This window comes from Puntigrus tetrazona, chromosome 7 (assembly GCF_018831695.1).
Source record: "Puntigrus tetrazona isolate hp1 chromosome 7, ASM1883169v1, whole genome shotgun sequence".
NCBI lineage: Eukaryota > Metazoa > Chordata > Actinopteri > Cypriniformes > Cyprinidae > Puntigrus > Puntigrus tetrazona.
In genome coordinates this window covers 18,904,600-18,920,118 of record NC_056705.1, presented here as the reverse complement: position 1 = coordinate 18,920,118, position 15,519 = coordinate 18,904,600, and the positions used below count along the sequence as shown (strand labels likewise).

Genomic DNA, 15,519 nt, shown 5'->3' with positions numbered 1-15,519 from the left:
AATATTAATTGTATATTATAATAATAACAATAATAATAATAATGATTGTTGTCAATTGGGAAATATACTTTTGCATTTTAGTTATTGTACGTTCACCAGAGACTTATTCGATCTCTGTGTCTACACTATGAAAACTGCTAAAACAAAAATTCCAAACAGTTCCACTATAATTCCAAATGTCAGTAGCCTATTTCTTAACAAACCTAATTCACCTCCTTTAAACGACTAACCTCTAATAAGCCTGTGGTGACTAAAGTACTATAAAAGTGTCCCAAAAGCACACAACACAACAGTTGTCAAGTGTCATTTTTAAAATGCTGGAAAACTGCAACCCTGGCAACAATAGTCTTATGATCTTAAAAAACACCCAGTCATATTTCAGTTAACTAGGAAAAATTAATCATATTTCAAGATATACATTTACCATCTCTTTACATTATGTCACAGGAAGAGATGGAGAAGAGGATCCGGCAAAGGCTAGAGCTGCAGCAGACGTGTCAGGACATGATGGCCTTCAAACAGTTGCGCATACAAGCTGAGAAAGAGGAAGAGGAGACCTTTAGACAAATGATGATGGCCAAGTTTGCAGAGGATGACCGCATTGAGCAGATGAATGCACAGAAGCGCCGTATGAAACAGCTGGAACACAAACGGGCTGTGGAGAAGCTGCTGGAAGAAAGGAGACAGCAGTATCTGGCTGAACAAGTAAGACTCAAAGCCACAAATCAAGCGTGCAAATGTGCAGACTTTAGTTCCATTAGTTGCTTCTGATTCAGACTATACCAGTAACCGCTGATAGAATGAATGGAATGAATGAATGAATGAATTTAAACATTCAACAGGAGAGGGAGGAAGAGGAGCGAGCTATGGAGAAGGAGAGAGAAGCTCAACGACGAAAGATCATTGAAGAGGAGAGACAGAAGCTCCTAAAACAGCATGCGACAAAACTCCTGGGGTACCTACCAAAGGTGAGAACACCGCATGGTGCGGACAGACACACACACACATTTCTCACATGATCAGGCTTATTACTTACGGGCTCTTCAGAATGTATTTTTATTTATTTTGTAACACAGTATTTGTGTGTTTCTTATTTTCTAGGGTATTTTCAAAGAAGATGACCTGGAGCACTTTGATGAAGATTTTAAAAACATTTTCAAGCAACGACAGGCTGATATTTTCTCAGATGAGGGTTGGGGAGATGATTCACTGTAGGGTAATTTCTATCATGACCACCACATGGCACTGTTTTTATATCTAATCTGTTAGTGCTGGCTTACTTAACAGTGCATTATGAATGCAGCTGCCACTTCCACTCACTATTGAACAAATTTCATACATGCCACAAATTTATCTTTATCTTGAATACATTTATACAGTATATTCAAACTATTTGCATAGTGTGTTACTTTATAACTGTAAATAGTATAATGTCAAATTCAATTAGTAAATAGTATAGTGTCAAACTTAATTATCCTAACAAGTTTGATTATCCTATGGTTAGTCATGGATGCTACCTATTAAACAGATGTGAAAACTGTTCTACAATTTTGTCATGTTATGTAAGCATTAGGTGTTTATACTGGGTAATGCATAGTTTTTCCCTCTTTCCTGAACTGACAATTTTAAATTTCAAATTTAAATTTTGTATATCGTCTAAATGATTTCAGCAGAAATTTACCATCTCTAGACTAGACTTGGTTAGCCTTTCTCACACAAACATTCCCTTTACTCTGTGTGGTTTTGTTGCTTCCTAAGAAAGAACTGGATTTGTTGATGATGGTTGGCAGGCAGTATATCATACGAGCAAGAATTTAATCAAATGTGACTGCTCATGTACAGTCAAGTCTGTCAGAGTCTCTACAGCTGTCAGTCATCCTGTTTGGTTAGTCCATTAGATTGGTCTGGCTGCTGTCGTGGCCGTGCAATACTTCAATTTAAGTGTTGACTGTTATCTATACCTGCACTATGAAAATGTCAAGCCTCTCTTGTAACAGCTATAATAAAATTACCTCTGAAATATGTCGCATTTTATCATGTTTCTTACAATTTAAAAGTAATCATACGGTGAATTTAATTGCAACAAACTCTAATGCAACATGACTGTTTAATATACTCCTCACACAACACTGAAAAGAAAAGATCCTTTGCTCTCCGATCCCTTGATTCTCCTAATGATATTTTAAAAGTGACCTCGGAGTAGTTTAGAGGTACTGTATAATGTTAAAAAAGGAAAGGTCAGTAAACCTTTTTATCTGTCTTCCAGCTAATTTCCTGTGTCATACAGCTTCAGCGTTGAAATGTCAATACAAAGCTAACACTGTTAATGAGTCAATAGGACACTACAGTACAATTGTGGAAAGTCTCTGAGGCAATGAAACTGAAGTTTTGAATAAGCATAAAAAAGACAGATCATTTATTTGCCTTTGGATGGATTGGCTCTTGTAAGGCGTACACTACTATTATAGGCTGCAATTATTTCAACAGAAATATAAAAAAAAAAATTTAATTATAAAATTTAATTAACTTAAAAGAATTAAAATTAATATTGTGAAATCACTTATGAATAGAATGTTCAAAAGAACAGCATTTTTTAAATAGAAATCTTTTAGAACACCTTGTCATTAATTCACTTAATTTCCTCCAATGCTTTGAAAAGAGTATGATGGAATCATATACCCCTGTGTCCTGTCACAGCCCTGTTTTCAATCCATACCGGGTGATGAAGAGATCATAGATTGCCGAGCATGCCAGATGCACATGCAGCACGCTGACGTACATGTTTACCCCTGGTCACACAAATTAGCTCTCAGGGATTCTGAGCTATACACATTCATTTCTTCCTTTCTTTGTATATCAATGTACATTTGCGTTTAAATAACAGATATAAAAGGTCAACATGAAAATCTACAGTCTCATAAAGTTTGCAGACCATGCCAAAACTTGACTCAAGTGCCTCGAAGCTCAGTTAAAACACTAATGAGAGTTACCTAGTTCTTTTTCCCAGCACTGGAACAAATCTAATTGGTCCATCTACTGTAATGGATTTTCTTACTAGGCTGGTCAAATATTTCTTATGACTGTCATCTTTCAACCGAAGCTCAGTGATCATGGCCAGACTTAATCTTTCCTGACATTGTTCTGCATCACATAGCATTAATACCTCGAAGGAACTTCAGGTTGTTTGACAGACCAATGAACTCGCAATATGTATCATAACGTACTCTATCATTGCCTTTTCATCGCATCCTAGATTGAAGGGAACTTCCTGTTGCTGAGACGGAGTGCAGATTGAATTGTCTGAGAATGAAGTCTCTGATTGCAGAAGCTGTGTGTCTACATTGAAGCTTATGCTAATAGACCAGACTCCAGTGCGGCATTGGATTAGTCTGAGCATGATTTGACTTGGCTCAATCATGCTGTACGTCACCGGTTCTGCGCAAACACCATTATCATATATGGCCAAAAGGAAATGAACATAAATTCAAAAGTAAATATAAGGTGTACGTGCTACCCCTATTAAGATACATGAGTCTTCAGATGGAGCATTGCTCATTCCCTGGTTCTTTTTGACCCCCAGTAGACTGGTACCACCAAAAAGCTCAAGCATTTCCTGTGTCTTGCCTCTAAATGAGTTGCGGTTATATGAATGAGATTTTCTTTGAGTCATAAAGTACAAAGCATTCTGATTTGCTCACGTCTTGCTTTTCGAAATTTTAATGATATACTGAAGGAAACTGGTTTGCAAAGCTAAAGATATTCTACATTTGCACTAAACAGGACAACAACAAAAAACTGGTATAAACTGGCTGTGTTACAATAGATGGTGAATCTCTCACTTCATAAAGCCTAATGAGATGTGTACTTATGGGCTGCCTTACAAAAGACTGTCTCTGTGTCCCCCTCAGGAGGGGTATGGAGGTCTTTCAGATCAATGACCAAGCAGTGGGAGGCACAGACAATGGACCAATAAAGCACAGAAGTAGCGTGAGAACGTCTGAATAAAAGATTAGTCATGTTGTTTGGAAATGGACGTACAGCAGTGCCTAATTATATTGCGTTTGAGCTAATTAATGCTGGTGTGAGCTTGTAAACAGCCATTGCTCATAACTACCACATTATTATTAATCTGAGCCATGCTCATTGACGTGCTTGTATTATTTTCCATGTTTCTCCCATTGGAACAAATCACCCCCGGACTGGAACTATAGTGTGGACTGAGGCCTTTGGTTGGGAGATAACAGGAACCAGTGACAAGCACGTTCCGAATCAGTCGTCGCCAGTTAATCTAGGCCTGCTGCCGCGTCTTATTATCCGTTATACCGTTATCCACATCACTTCATCACTGGTCTTTCCGCAGAGGTGTGGAAATAAAGCTCACTGATCCCAGACCAACCTTGGAAAGAGTAAATAAATAAACGAATGTCAACAATATGAACCAAATGAAAGATTGGGTGTGTTTAAATGCCAAGGTCTACAACATGAATTTTATTAATCTTTTAATGGACTGTCAGGAAACAGTGCCGAAGCATATCAGCACAGAACCATTGAGATAGTCAGTTTTCTGTTTCATTTACATTTCCTTTTTTGTTCATTTTTTTGTGATCCTGATCAATCACTTTTAGGCTAACAAGTCATTGACATTTTGTAACTTCGATCAATAATAAATATTACTATGATAAATTAAGAAAAATCAATAGTTCAAGTACAAAAATGTTTATTATCTGATTCACATAATTATATGATTTGGATAATTATCAAGCTGTACAAACAGGTTTAAGGTTTTGTAGGCTATGTGTTTTACTTTAAAAATCATATACATTTTGTGAAAAATCATCATTTTCTGTAGATCTTTTGAAAACAGGTAAACAGGCATACATTCAGGCAGCAAGCCTTAAAGCGCTGTAGCATATGTGACTGTCAAAATCATTTTATTCACTAGAGAAAAATAAAGTGACAGTCCTGTTTGCTCCTATTTTCCGTTCTATCGAGATCAACACAAATTAGTTTGACCCACCTTATTTTTTTTCTTCTTTTATTATTATATTTAATGCACGATAATGATGTAACGGTCGAATAGTTTTCGGTTGCCGGGCTGGTCAGCACGGACTTTCCAGAGCCGCGCGCTCCTCCCCCTCCTCCGCCCGATCTCTTTATAAATCCAGACAGAAAACATCATTATCAGACTGACAGAAGCGTCTATCCGAGCCACGCACCTCCATATTCTACTATAAAAACAAAGGCACCCACCCATGCTCTCCAACAAGCTTGACGGACCGCGTCGAGGACGGTCTTTTGACTCCATCAATAAGAGTTACGAAGAGAAGCAGCTCAACAATGAGGTAAGAACTTTTGACATATTGAAAATGCTGAAATGTTTTTGCTAATATTTTTATATATCAAATTGCTAACTAACATTTGGAGAAAAGTGAGCTCTCAGAACGGATGTTGCTGGGCTGACGTCATGAGAATATTACTATAATAAGTGTGCATTCATCAATTACTGATGTTTAAAAAAAAAAAATTTAAATAAAAAATTACACGTAGGCCTACTTTGCGTCTATAGTTTGCACTTAAATAATTATGGTAAAGGTTTTCACAGATTATTTTTTATTTATTTATTTTTTGAATGTAGATGAACTTCTGATCTGTTGTGCATTGTATGTTGCAAAATGGTCGTTTGTTGATGTTATTCATTGGCTTTTACACGTTGCTGTTCACCACATAGTGCTGGTCTAGTCCTTTACAGCCTAGCCTGTATTTGATAGCATGATGAATCCTACCCAACCTTTAGAAAATAATGATCTTTACATGTTATTTGCCTGTGAATAACGATTTCCTGTTTAAAAAAAAAAAAAAACGTGTCAAAAACAAACAGAAGTTCACTCACGGGATATTAAACATCTGCTGTAGTAGAGAGATTGTTATGCTAATGTGAAAAGACACCTGAGTAAAACCCAATGATCATTATAATAGTACTCTTTTTCTCTCTCTCTCCCTCTCTTTCTAACTCATTTGTTAAGTTGAACAAAGCCACTTTTCATAAGACAGACGAGAACAAAGACAAGATACGTTCCTCCAAGAGAGAACATGCTGCAATTGTCTTCTCGCTGAAGAATGAAGTCGGAGGACTTGTGAAAGCATTAAAATTATTTCAGGTACAATAATGTTTTCCCTTCTTTAAATATCTGTTCATTCTGTCTATATTTGATTTTTTTCAGTATTTTTAGCTTTAGTAGAATAGATGTTATACATAATTGAGTCATAAAAAAGGCATTAATGGTTAGTAATTCCAGCTAAAGCTATAATAACAAGAACTTTTGCCTGTGAATAACGATTTCCCATTTTTAAAAAAAACATGTCAAAAGCAAACAGAAGTTCACTCACGGGATATTCAACATCTGCTGTAGTAGAGAGATTGAAAGCATGCACTTGTCCAAGAATTATTTCAAATTTAAAGTGTGCTAAATTACAATTTTTTTAATTCATTGTAAACAGGACAGCCAGGTGAAGCTTTTGCACATTGAGTCACGTAAGTCCCGGCGGCGTAACTCAGAGCTGGAAGTACTGGTGGATTGTGACAGCGACCGAGAAACTCTAAAAGATATCGTTCATCTGCTCCGCAAACAAACAAGCATCATAGCCATGGACTCACCTGACAAGTTCTGGACTCCAACAAACGGTACTGTGTTTTATAAATGAGTACTGCACAGTAATGTGTGTAGAAATCTTGCGTAACACTGTAAAAATATATATTTTTAGATTTTGCTGAGGTGCCTTGGTTCCCCAAGAAGATCTCAGATCTGGACAAGAGCGCCTGCCGTGTTCTGATGTATGGTTCAGATTTGGACGCGGATCATCCAGTCAGTATTGATTTACCTTTCACTAGAGAATAAGACTGAAATTCACTGACAGTAGTATTTATGTCATGACCGTGTAACATTTCAATATTTAAACCGCTGAAAAGACACATGACCTATGTATGAAAATCTGTATTTGTTCCTATATGATTTCAGGGATTCAAAGACAGCATATATCGTAAGAGAAGGAAATATTTCGCTGATCTTGCCATGAGTCACAAACAGTACGTTTAACAATTCGATAAAACTCTTACGTTAATTCCACATATTTACCTTTAATATTCACATGCTTCGCCTGTTCCATGCAGCGGAGAACCTATACCACGTGTGGAGTTTACAGAGGAAGAGGTGAAGAAGACGGGGTGTCGTTTTCCGGGAGTTGAATAAGCTGTACCCTACTCATGCCTGTCGAGAGCACCTAAACAACCTGCCTCTGCTCACCCAGTTCTGCGGCTACAGAGAGGACAACATACCGCAGCTGGAGGACGTGTCCAATTTCCTGAGAGGTGAGCCCGAGCGCACACGATCAGTGCATACGCAGTGACGAAGTGTGCGATACATTTGTACAACTGTACAATAGCTACGGGACAAGCTGACGGGATGTACTAGTTGTGTCACCAGCAGAGGGCAGTAGTTACATGGCTGCTGTGTGTGTGTTTCAGAGCGAACAGGCTTCACCATTCGCCCTGTTGCTGGGTACTTGTCACCGAGAGACTTTCTGGCTGGTCTGGCCTTCAGAGTATTTCACTGCACACAATATGTGCGTCACAGCTCAGATCCTCTTTACACTCCTGAACCGTGAGTACAAAGCATACTGTATATCCCTTTATCCCTTCAGACTTGTTTGTTGACACAATCTTTTGAAATAGGCTTTTATGAAGCAGCACTCTTTGTTGAAGCAGCACCCACTGTCTGTCACACCTGATGCATGAACACGTAGAAATGAAAACATGCTCATATCCTTTAATCATACCAAATCCAGATTATTTAAGTAGGTTATGTTTTTACATTGGGGTTTGAATTCCAGTCTTGGGTGAATCAACTTCATGATCAAGGTTAAATCACACAAATCATTTAATTTTGTTGCAATTTGGAATATCAAATAAAAATAGATTATTATTAAAAAAAGCAACAATTACAATTATTAAACATTTTTGCTAATTTTTTTCAGTGTTGAAACAACAACAGACTTTCCACCACATTTCAATATTTAACTGGGTATTATTATTTAATGATTATTCTGAATAATACTTAATAGCCAATGCTGTCAGTAATCATTTTAATGCTATGGGAGTTATTAAAGTGCTCATTTTATTTATTTATTTGTGATATAGCAAAGTCATGAAAAATAATGGCAGGGCTACAAACAAAGTGTTTTAGGCAAGTGTTGGAGAGATTATCTCCATTTGGTGTGGACTTTGTTGTGCCATATCTTTGCAGATGGTTTATATGCACAAACCGATTTATTACACATTAAAGGAAAGGTAAACTCATAAAAAACATAAATTTGTTTTCAAATCATTCGTTTTCTGCACAGAGCTGACATCAGATCTTTATGCGAGCTTGCTTCTGCTTCACTGTTCACTGTTTGTATGTGCGAACTAGGCCTTATTCTGTCTTATTTAATCAACAATTAAAGAGATCTTTATGTCTGTTTTTCAGGGACACATGTCATGAGCTGCTGGGTCACGTTCCTCTGTTGGCCGAACCCAGTTTTGCTCAGTTCTCCCAGGAATTAGGGCTAGCTTCCCTCGGGGCGTCTGATGATGCTGTGCAGAAGTTAGCAACAGTATGTATACTGTTCATACGGTATAGGCATAAAGGCTAATTGTTGTTTGCATGTTTTGATCGTTGTTATGTTGGTGTGTGTGCCGTTGCAGTGTTATTTCTTCACGGTGGAGTTTGGCCTGTGTAAGCAGGAGGGTTCACTCAGAGCATACGGCGCTGGGCTTCTCTCTTCTATCAGTGAACTTAAGGTACATACAAATTATATTGTTTTTACAACAATAATCTTTTTTCAATTATCCAATAACTAGTCTGGACAAAAATATGAAACAAAATATTAGATCACCTTTTAAATATCTTTAAAAGATATCAAAGCTGCATTTGCTTGATCAGAAGGAATATTGGGAAATATTATCGCATTTTAAATAAACAGTTTTCTACTTAATATATTTTAAGCAGATTTTTTTAGCAGCTAATACTCTTGTAGTCAGTGTGACATTATCCTTCGGAAATAATTAAATTTAATAATTTATTCTTCAAGTTTTACATTTGCCACACTTTTATTATTAATATTATTACTAATATTTGTATTGTAAAAGTTCAGAAGTATTTATTTTAAATAGAAAACGTTACTGTCATTTTTGATCTATTTATTGCATCCTTGCTAGATAAAAAAGTATAAATTAAAAAATATATATCTTTGCACGGTACTGTGACTGCTGTTAATGAATTGAAATGAATGACTGTGTAACACTTATGTATTTTTTCTTGAAGCACTCTCTCTCAGGCTCTGCTAAAATCCTGCCCTTTGAGCCCAATGTCACCTGCAAACAGGAGTGTCTCATCACCACCTTTCAAGACGTTTACTTTGTTTCAGAGAGCTTTGAGGAGGCCAAATTTAGAATGCGGTAAATCTTTTTTTAAATGCACAACTTATTTTTGCATACCATATCGTTGTTTTGCTTTGATCATGTGAGGAATTTTGTCCTTCGCAGTGAATTTGCAAAGACAATCCAGCGTCCATTCTCCCTGCGCTACAACCCGTACACACAGAGTGTGTGTGTGCTGAAGGACATGCCCAGCATCAACGATGTGGTCGAGGAGCTCAGACACGAGCTGGACATTGTAGGAGATGCTCTCTGTCGACTCAGTACACACCTAGGCGTCTGAAACCATTATGACTCTTGCTCATATTAATAGCTTTTATTCCTGCTATCTCTTATATCAAAGCACGTTGCTCAACATTCAACACTGCCATAGTATTATCTCATTATCTGCCTTCTCTGACTGCAGAGGTGAATTACTCTTAATGTCTTTGGGAGCACCTTTCCTCTGCTCCTGAAAATCTGCCAAATACCACAAAGCACTTAAATATCTAAACACTGCTTTCAGGAGAGTCTTTAAGTGCCCTTTAAATGCACCAACCAGCTCCTTCACTGCTATTCAAACACCACAACACCAGAAACTACAGCCCTCGCATCATATCATGATCACTTTATTCATACAATCTATATACTCTTAATCTCTGCTCCAACTTCAGTCTTTGTAAATACACAGGAAACGTGGAAATGGTTCATCCTGTAGAGTTTAAGATATTTGAAGACAAAGCTTGAGTTTGAAAAGCACTGCTACAAATGTCATATCTTGAAGCTGTCACACATTTGTGTTATAGTTGTTAAATAAACACAGCCAAAACTAAAACTTAGACGACCAGTTAAAGGCTTTTGTTTCTTTCCCAACACCAAACCTACTGTATCTTATAGTAAATGGACCCATTCATTTCTTACCCTGAGCTCAATAAATTATTTATTGGTGTTTGTGATATAAAATGTATATTATAACTAAAATGTTTCACATTTTACTTATTATCCTGATGTGAATCTGAAAGTGTGGTATGTATATTGTGTGTTTTGTCTTCTAAAAACTATAATCTTTGCTGCTTGTCCATGGCCATTCATGTTTATGCTTACTGAATGCTGATTAAGTGATTCTTATAAGGAGAGATCAAATGTATTTAATAAATAAATGTATAAATGTAGCCAACTTTTATTAAATCATTTTTAGCAAACTCAATCTATGATACAAATGAATGAAACGCTATTATTGAAACGAAGTAGGTCATAAAACGCACACTTCTGATATATTTCCCTGGAAACATCCTCATTAGCTAAAAGTGAAGTTACTGTACCCTGCAGCGTGATACTGTACCCAGCAGAGGGCAATGCTGGGATGCAGTGTTACTGAAAGTTGAGACAATCGATTAGGCTTGAAATTCAGGTTAAAAACCCCAGAGATATTTACTAAAATCAAGGTGCATATATATATATATATATATATATATATATATATATATATATATATATATATATATATACAGGTTGTAAAAAAGCGTTCTCGTAGAACTTGTGAGCTGGTAGGTTTCCGAGAACGACTTTATAGCTGACCGCTTTAAATTCATTAAACGCTATGATGAGGAAATGACAGTGCAAAAGTTTAGCATCCTATTCCAAAGGTTGTGAACAGCTCCAATTGGAACATCACGTGTTGTCATCCTGAAATCATAATATGAGAATGAATCATACGTTTCTATTAACAGTAATTCTCTTCACATGATATCTAGACACATCTTGAAATAGATTAAATCATACGACAGTCAACATTTTTTTATATTATTGGGTCATGCAGCTGCTTCCATATGAAGGTGTCTGTTTTAGAGTCAACCAGGGGCGGTTTCTATGGTCGTTATTTCCATTGAACTCTATTGGTAAATCGACAGAACTTGTGACCATTGCTTTTGGGAAATACACCCCAGGTTGATACCGAGCTCTCAAAATGGGAATAAAGAAGAACTTGGGATATTTCCAATATCCCCTTTCATTACCAATTTGAATATGTGTAATTAGATTATCACCCGAGTAGCCTATTTCAGGGTTTCATTTCATTCACATTATATCTTGTGATGAAGAAGATGCGTGGATCAGATTTAATGGAGGAGCACTAATATAAAAGTACTCCAGTAGTTTCCAGAACCGCTTCCAACAACAGAACGCTCAAAGTCCTCTGGAGATTTCTGGTAGACGGCCATATTAAAAATCAATGATCTTTGGTTTTTATAAAATGCTAAAGCGCTTAGACAATAAAACATGTCATATTGCATTTTAAATAACATTCTGGTCTGTGTGGGGATATTTACTGTAGATTTCTGAGTCTCTGTCAGTTGCAGTAGGCTGCATATGTTTATTGGCAGAAAAAAATATGTTTTTCTATCTGCACATTTTCACGCCTTTCCTATATGGATATTCAGTGTGCATTTCAAGCTTATTCCAGTGGGGCAGTAAAAATGTGTATACACACACACTCCAGTGCTCCTTTGTAGTCATAGAAGAGATAGGATGAGAGAGATAGAGAGTCAAAGGGGCTTGGCTGCTTTACAGGGTTCCCACCAGAAGTGATATGAAAGGGCAGACAGCAAAGAGTAGTAGATGAATGCATGTGTGTCGATGTTTCATGTGGGCATGCAGTCAGAGCTGCTCTCAAATCAGCGCTGATACAAAGATCACAGATTGACAGATGGAATATGATAAATTTATCTTTTATATTAAGGCATATTAAAGGGTATAGCAAATTAGCTGCTATTTAATTTATTAAATAGTTCAACTTTAATATTAACAGTTTAGTAATGATATTATTTTCTGTATAATATTAATGAAAGCATAATATTATCAAGAGAATAAAATCCCAATTCAAAACAAATCCATAATTTATATATTTAAAGTTGTATTTATTGTCTTTTATAATCAACTGCTTTTTCGTTTTGCTCCTTTACTCTCTCTCTCTCTTCATTATCTCCTCCTAGAGCTCCTCTATCTCCACTGCCAGTAGTCTCAACCACTTAAGCGATTGTGAAGGTTTAATTGGTGTTCATTAAACTTTCAGGGCTGGCTGCTCAATGGCAGGCCGTCCTGTGACAGCACAGGAAGATGAAGTAACAGCATGAGCAGAAGGCCCAGAGCAGAATTACTGCACATGCTCAGTGGCCTTCAGCCTCATCATCAGCACAGTCACAGATAGTTCAGCTCATTACTCACCTCCGTGAGCAGCAGAGGAGGTTATGTCCTCTACAGGAAGAAGTGCTGTCATCACACATGTAACTATACTTAAGGAGATTGAGCTATATAAACAGCAGTTATTTTAAAATTGGAACGTCCAGCAGACCTATTGGACTATCCTTGAATCTGATATAATGGCTCCAAACAGAAGTAAGGTCCTTCAGGGATTTCCTGATTTCAGTACTAATTGGAGTCCAAACTGAAACCCTGCCCTATTCCCAAGCGCAGAATTGATCTTTGTATCAATGAAAAGGCTTATCTTACTTGTAATGTATTATTTATAAAAGGACAGTTCAAGACTTGAAAAAATGGCTGATTTGTTTTCTGTCTGATTTGCTGACAGCTGTTGCGAGATTTAGTCGCTTTATTGCCATATAAACCCATGGTTTCAATGATACCCTACTTGTGGGACTGTAAGATTTGTAAAATGTTTCTTTTAATAATTTCATGCACAGTTAGCACAAACTTTACGTTTAACGAACTATTTCATTTCACAGTGCTTACTTATGCAAAGCTGTTACTCAGATATGAATAATATATTGTGTAGTATATATAATAATGAATATTTAAGATATTATCTTAGGACTTTCCATAGACATAATGCATTTTATATTGTATAAACTGTATATTAGATCCTCCTACCCTAACCATACCCCATTGTGAGGTGGTTAGGGGTGGAGGATAAAATATACAGTTGGACCAAACCAAGGGGACCAAAATCTATTTTTTATTAGTTTCTCCCAAGCTTGTCTTACAAGTTCCTGCAGGTTAAACCCCAAGTGTTACTATTTGTCTGCTTACCTCGACTCGGGCCATCCTCCAGAATTGTACAGGTGTTCAGCCTCTTGTGTGTGAGGGTGTGTAGTAGGTAATTTACGATAACCACAATTGAGAAGGTGAATAACCAGGGCTGAGATTTCATGCACACACATAAACACAGGTATGTAATTACTGGCAAGGTAATTATCACTGTAAATACCCCAATTATCACAAGGACTAGTTTTGTTTATGTACCTCATGAACAGCATTAGATCTATGTAGGCAGATGAAACAGACTGTAATGATACCGTTACTGACATAGAATAGCATCAGTGATAATTATGTGAAGAACTTTGTGTTCTGATGTGTGAACGTGTCGGATGAATCATGGACCCAAATAGCACGTACAAATGTAACCAGGCAGCAGGGAGGCATGGGAGAAATGGGCTGCCCTTGAAAGCAGATCACATACTTGTGTTGCTATGGCTACGGTCCCTATTAGGTAACTAGGTTGCCATAGTGTCTGAAAAGATCAAAGCTCAGCAGCAGAGCGAAGAACTGGGGGTACATGCACTCAAACAGAGAAAAAAACAGACCCTGCACTGGACACACGCTCACAGAAGGCCACACATGCATTTAGCTTCCTGTGAGTCAACACGGACATAAAAAGACTAAATCTTAAACCAAACCTTGGGAGCACTTCATATGACAAATTTCGGGATGTATTTAAGACATACGACAGACATGCAAAGTCTTAAAGATATGCAGTATATAAAAGGACAAATACAACAAAGTTATTCAAATGATTCGTTTATTTTTCTTGAACTTAATTTGCCTTTACTGAAATCTTCAGAAGTCCCCTAAAACATTTAGTTGGTTAAATAAATAGTAGGTTATCATAGAGAGTTAATTTCAAACACAGCCTTTCTGACAAGCTGATAACTGCAATTAGCAACAAAGCTGGTAATCTGTTAGAAGCAACAAAAGAGCCTTTGAAGCATCCTCTCAACAGAATTCAGTTATATTTAGCTCATTGTGTAACTGGAATCATGCCTATATAGTTTATTTTCATAATAGACTTTTATTTGACTTTTTCAAATGCGCACGTGGAACTGAGGTATATTTAATATTTACTATCGACATCATGCAGTTTGCATTCATTAGTAACGTTTTTAATCCACCTAAGAAATTAGGATTGTATAGTAGCTACCTAAGGATGTGAGGAAAATTTACCTAAGAATAACCTTGCAAAGTTTAGCTACATAGTATAATATAGGAAATATTACTGTAATATTTACAATCGCATAAATACTTGGGTGATGGATTTAGGTCAACTCTGGTTTCTAAAGGTGTCATGAACTTTTATTTTTGTACTCTTATTGTGTCACAATTTAGTCTCATGTTCTATTTTTAACCCTCCTTAAAAGAACACTGTATGAACAGCATTGTATCACTGGCTAGTAGTCATGTATGTTTGGCAGCCTACTGCCTTCACACACAGTCAACGCTGTGGACTAGGTTAAAACCTTGTACCATCATTTGGTTTCTGTTCACTCTCTCTCGTAAACACTACATGCATGAGTTGGTGGGCAGGGCTAAACAGGCAGTGCTGTAGAAGCAGGTTTTGATCTACTTCTGCGGAGGCAGTGCTTATCCACACTATAACATCATAGAGGTTTACATTTCACAAGCTGTCATTTTGGCACACTAACTTCCATAGGTAAAGATTCCTCATTAGCTTACAGTTAATAATGCAAGTCATTTTTTGATCAGTCTACTTAACCCAGTACAAGTTAAGTTTGTGCGTCTACAACAGCAAAATATACAAGTGTATATCTTTGAATATTCGTTGATCGAATGATTCAAGCTGACCGTTCCAAAATGGTGGAATCCATACATATCTATACTAGTTTCAGTATAAGCTGTTTTTAAGTAATAGATTTTTGAGATTTGCAAATTTACAGGATGCTTACATAGTTTCTCATAGAATTTTGGTCTCTCAGTTCATGACCCCTTTAAAATGTAAAGACATTTATCCGTGAGCGTCTCTTCGATTTAAAGTGAAC

General features: G+C 36.8%; 1 protein-coding gene and 1 pseudogene across 1 annotated transcript; both read left to right on the top strand.

Annotated features, from left to right (window-relative positions):
- Positions 1-2,007, top strand: part of LOC122348214 — a 4,850-nt pseudogene extending 2,843 nt beyond the window's left edge.
- Positions 2,008-5,202: 3,195 nt separating this feature from the next.
- LOC122348206 (tryptophan 5-hydroxylase 1-like) lies at positions 5,203-10,471 on the top strand. Its single transcript, XM_043243492.1, is given in 12 exon segments — positions 5,203-5,342; positions 6,024-6,158; positions 6,499-6,682; positions 6,763-6,863; positions 7,017-7,084; positions 7,169-7,220; positions 7,222-7,366; positions 7,523-7,658; positions 8,523-8,649; positions 8,741-8,836; positions 9,360-9,493; positions 9,581-10,471. Coding segments are annotated over 12 exon segments (1,443 nt in total). The 5' UTR covers positions 5,203-5,252; the 3' UTR covers positions 9,756-10,471.
- The last annotated feature ends 5,048 nt before the right edge of the window (positions 10,472-15,519 follow it).